The sequence below is a fragment of the Oratosquilla oratoria genome, chromosome 14 (genome assembly GCF_046742065.1).
Source record: "Oratosquilla oratoria isolate Oo_2021 chromosome 14, ASM4674206v1, whole genome shotgun sequence".
Classification (NCBI taxonomy): domain Eukaryota; kingdom Metazoa; phylum Arthropoda; class Malacostraca; order Stomatopoda; family Squillidae; genus Oratosquilla; species Oratosquilla oratoria.
The window spans coordinates 27,232,140-27,237,139 of NC_134790.1; the positions used below are offsets into that span (position 1 = coordinate 27,232,140).

The following is a 5,000-nucleotide window of genomic DNA, read 5'->3' on the forward strand; positions in this document are numbered from 1 at the left end:
CCAAGGCTGAACGAAAAGGATACATATAAAACTCGTCTAAACTAAATCATGAGTAAAATTCTAAAAGAAATATCAACAAATAATTCTGAAACACTGGTCAGCGTGACCACCTTCTGATAAAGGTGTATTCATTAACACCATAATTATTCCGAGGTTTCCCTCAGCTGAATAAAATTTCTTGACGCCAACCAAGATATAGTCGACATCACGTTTGATCATCTCAGGACGTGTACATTTATTCTGGCTGACGCCACACGATTATATTCAGGAAGGGGGAAACCCTTGTCCAGCAAAAGGGTTAACCTTAACTCGATTAGATCTCTTCATGTTACTTATGACATGTAATTGTTATACTCTCACTCATTATGTATGAATATGTATGTGCGTATGTATGTACTGTATATATACATACACACACGCATATATATATATATATATATATATATATATATATATATATATATATATATATATATATATATACAGTATATATATATATAAATATATTATATATATATAATTATATATACATATATATATATGTATATATATAACTGAGAAATTTAGTAACATGATTGTATATCACAACTAACACCACAGTCGGACGAAAGAAAGAGTTGAGTAAGCGAAACTGTATATTTCGATTGCTAACTGCAATCCTCTTCAGATTGCTGACTCCAATCCTCTTCAGTACTACTGAAGACGATTGCAGTTAACAATCAATATATATAGTTTCGCTTACTCAACTCTTTCGTCTGACTGTGGTGTTAGGTGTGATATATAATATAATTATATACACACATGTATACATACGCATGTGTATAAAGACACACTGAATCAGTACAGAGGAGAATGACCAAATTGATACTCGTACATGGCCTCAGATAATTACTTTACGAAGAGAGGCTTATGCACCTTAATTTACACTGGAAAGACGCATAGTGCGGGGTGATCTAATAGAGGTGTATTCAAGTGGATTAAAGGCTTTAATAAGGGTGACGCAAGGTCATCATATTAAAACAACAGCGTAGGACTCGCAGGTTACTTATGACATGCAATTGTTATACTCTCACTCATTATGTATGAATATGTATGTACGTATGTATGTACTGCATATATACAGACATGGATACACACACACACACACACACACACACACATATATATATATATATATATATATATATATATATATATAATATGTGAGAAATGTAGTAACACGTTTGTAAATCACAACTAACATCACAGTCGGACGAAAGAAAGAGTTGAGTAAGCGAAACTATGTACGAGGGGTGATCAAAAAGTAATGACAGTGATACCATATATTTTCACGGTACAGAGGTAAATCCAAATAGTGGCCTACAGTCCTTCAAAGTACTCCCCTCCTGCCTCTATGCAACGTTCCATCCTCTTTCGCCACTTCATGAAGCACTCACGGTACTCAGAAGCCGATATACCTCGTAGCTCTGAATTGACTGCTCACGCCAGATCTTGGATGCGATGAAACAGCTTCCCTGCGATCGCACCCTTGATCTTTGGAAACAACCAAAAATCACAGGGAGCAAGGTCAGGCGAGTAGGGTGGGTGGGGGAGAAGTGTGATCCCCTGCTGCTCCAGGAACTGCACAGTGAGGCGAGCTTTGTGGGGGGCAGCATTGTCATGGTGCAGCAAAAGGCGCGATCGGCGACGGGTTGGTGCAGTCTTGGCCTGATATTCCAGGACTCGAGGAAGGACGTGATCAGTGTAGTACTGGGCTGTGATAGTACACTGTTGAGGCATTACATCCACACACATTGGTCCTTGTGAATTGAAGAAGATGGTGAAAAGGCGCTTCCTGCTGCGAAATCCTTCCTTCAGAATCTGAGGTCGAGGTTCTTCATCACTCAACCACACCATGTTTGACTGCTTGTCTCTGGTGGTGAAGAAAGAAATCCAACACTTATCTCCGGTAGCTACATCTGAGAACCGTTTCGGACCATTTGGCTCGAATTCAGCCAGCCATAGACGACAAATCCGCACCCGTTCGCTCTTCTGCTCTTCCGTAAGCAAATGAGGTATCCATCGAGCACACTTCTTCCTCAGCCCTAAGTGTTCATGCACGATGTCATGTGCGCTCCCATAACTGACACCGAGCTCCAAGGATAAGAATCGAAGAGTAACAGTTGGATCTTCGTCAATGATGGCCCGCGCACGGACCGTCGTTGCTTCGGTCACGGATGTCCGAGGGCGGCCAGGACGATGATCATCTTCTAGCTGCAATTTTCCGGCTGCGAAAGCTCGAATCCAGCGGGAAACAGTTTCCAGTGATGGAGTAGACTCGGGAAAAACTTGCAACAATTCCTTTCTGATCTCCGTAGCTTTTTTTCCCGAGTTTCCACCTTGTGAAGGTGTAGAATCTGCAGCCTTCTTTCGAAAAATCCATGTTTCCGGTTAGAGAGGCAAACCAACAATGACGCAATCGCACAGCGCAACGATAAAATGTAAGCTAGACAAACAGCGACAAGCTCAAACATGTAACAACAGGCAACACTTGCTGCCCCTTGCTCCCCGCCCCCCCAACACTTATAGTCTCTCAGCTACGAGTCCGACTGTCATTACTTTCTGATCACCCCTAGTATCTACTGAAGAGGATTGCAGTTAGCAATCAAAATATATAGTTTCGCTTACTCAACTCTTTCGTCCAACTGTGGTGTTAGTTGTGATATATAATATATATACACACAATATACGTGCTCGGGTGCATCTAATGATTATGAAAGTTATGTATCAATGCAGAAAGATTTAAAAAAGACAATAAAAAAGAAAACGACAATACGAAATGAATATCGCTGATAAATATAAAGAGAATCCCAACGAATTCTATAGTTACATTACAGATAAAAAGGTTGTTAGGAATCACATTGGTCCACTATTATCTGCTGACGGTCAACTTCAATATTCAAATGAAGGAATGTGTAATATTTAAAACAATTATTTTAGCTCGGTATTCGTAAACGAAACATCTCAAAGTGAACTCCAACCTGAAACCTTTGAAAAATCTAGGGTAAATTTACTCACTACGGTAAAAATAACAAAAGAAAAGAAAACAAAAAAATAAATAAAAGGTGTATAGAGAAACTCAAAGTTAATAAAACACCAGGGCCTGACGGTTGGCATCCAAGAATCTTAAAGGAAATGAAAAATGAGATTGTTGTTCCATTAGAAATTATTTTCAAGAAATCCATCATATCCGGAGATGTCCCAAGAGAATGGAAGCTAGCTAACGTTACTCCCATATTCAAAAAAAGATGACAAAAAGAAACCAAATAACTATAGGCCTATAAGTTTGACTTCAATCGTAGGAAAAATAATGGAAGCTATCATCAGAGATGCTATCGAAGATCATTTAGAAAGTAAGATGTTGATAAATGATAACCATCATGGTTTCAGACGGAAACGTTCTTGCGTGACTAACTTAGTCGAATTCTACAACACAGTTATCTCGAATTATGATAAAAGAAACAATATAAATTTAATATAACTAGACTTTACAAAAGCTTTTGATACCGTCCCCCACGAAAGACTATTCATAGTATATATAAATGATATAGACCATGGACTAAAATCTACTGTTTCCAAGTAACACAAGTAAATGCAAGGTAATGCACATAGGTAAAAATAACAGTAAGTACGATTACAAGTTATTTAGAAATTCGTTAACAAAAGTGAATAGCGAAAAAGATCTTGGCGTAATTATCAGTAACGATCTCAAATCATTAAAGCAGTGCATTTCAGCCTCTGAGAAAGCAAATAAGATTCTTGGACTGATTGCACGATCTTTTGACTTCAAAAGTCCACCACTCATTAACAAGCTATATAAATCGTTAATTCGTCCACATTTGGAATATGCTGTTTCCGTATGGTCACCGAATCTCATTAAAGACATTGACAGACTGCAAAAAATACAACGGCGAGCCATAAAACTGATTCCAAATATAAAAAAAAAAAAAAAAAAATCATACGAAAATCGACTAAAATAAATTAATCTGTTTTCTCTAAAAAGAAAAGCGGAGACTCAGAGGTGACTTGATACAGGTCTTTAAAATTCCAAAGGGAATTGACAACATCAGAAGTGACAAAATTTTCACATTGAATGAGAATCAGACAAGAAACAATGGTCTCAAACTGTCCGGAAATAGATTCAATTTGGAAGTGGGTAGAAACAACTTCGCCAACCGTGTAGTTAATGAATGGAATCAACTTCCTGCACAGGTAGAGCAATGTAGTTCAGTTCGAAGCTTTAAGAATCATTTAGATAAACACCTAAGCAAGATGCTGTAATGATTATAATATATTTTATATTATTTCTTTTTTGTTTTGTTATCATTTGTCTGTTTGATTCTCATTTGTTATTAGTTATATGTCAGTTTATTATTATTTACTATTTACCTGATTATTTATCATTTAACTACACCTATGCATTTATTTATATACTTTATTTGTTATTTACATTATTATAGTTTTTATTTATTAATTTATTATTATTATGTTTTTTTCGCATACGACCTAGATATGGACCAAAAGGTCTCCTGTCGGCATGCTCCGCCTTCGTAATGTTTTGTATATATATGCATGTGTATAAACACGCACATTATATACACATGTATATATACACATAATGACTTGAATCAGTACAGAGGAGAATGACCAAATTGATACTCGTAAATGGGCTCAGAAAATTACCTTACGAAAAGAGGCTTATGCATCTTAATTTACACTGGAAAGACGCACAGGGCGAGGTGATCTAATAGCGGTGTTCAAGTGAATCAAAGGCTTTAACATGGGTGACGCAAACAAGGTCATCATATTAAGACAACAGGGTAGGACTCGCAGTAATGAATTCAAACTGGACAAATTTAGATTCAAGAAGGAAATGTAGGAGAGAGAGATTGCGGTAGAGAGGGGAAAGAGCATATACGAAGAAGAGGGGAGGGAAAGAGAGAATGAACGAGACAGAGAGT

At 37.2% G+C, this 5,000-nt stretch overlaps 1 protein-coding gene across 1 annotated transcript in view; it reads left to right on the forward strand.

Moving 5' to 3' along the window:
* Positions 1–10, forward strand: part of LOC143032606 (serine/threonine-protein kinase Chk1-like) — a 1,119-nt gene extending 1,109 nt beyond the window's left edge. The window contains exon 1 of the mRNA XM_076197477.1: positions 1–10. This exon is cut by the window's left edge and continues 1,109 nt beyond it. Within this exon, the coding sequence (XP_076053592.1) occupies positions 1–10 (10 nt within the window).
* The last annotated feature ends 4,990 nt before the right edge of the window (positions 11–5,000 follow it).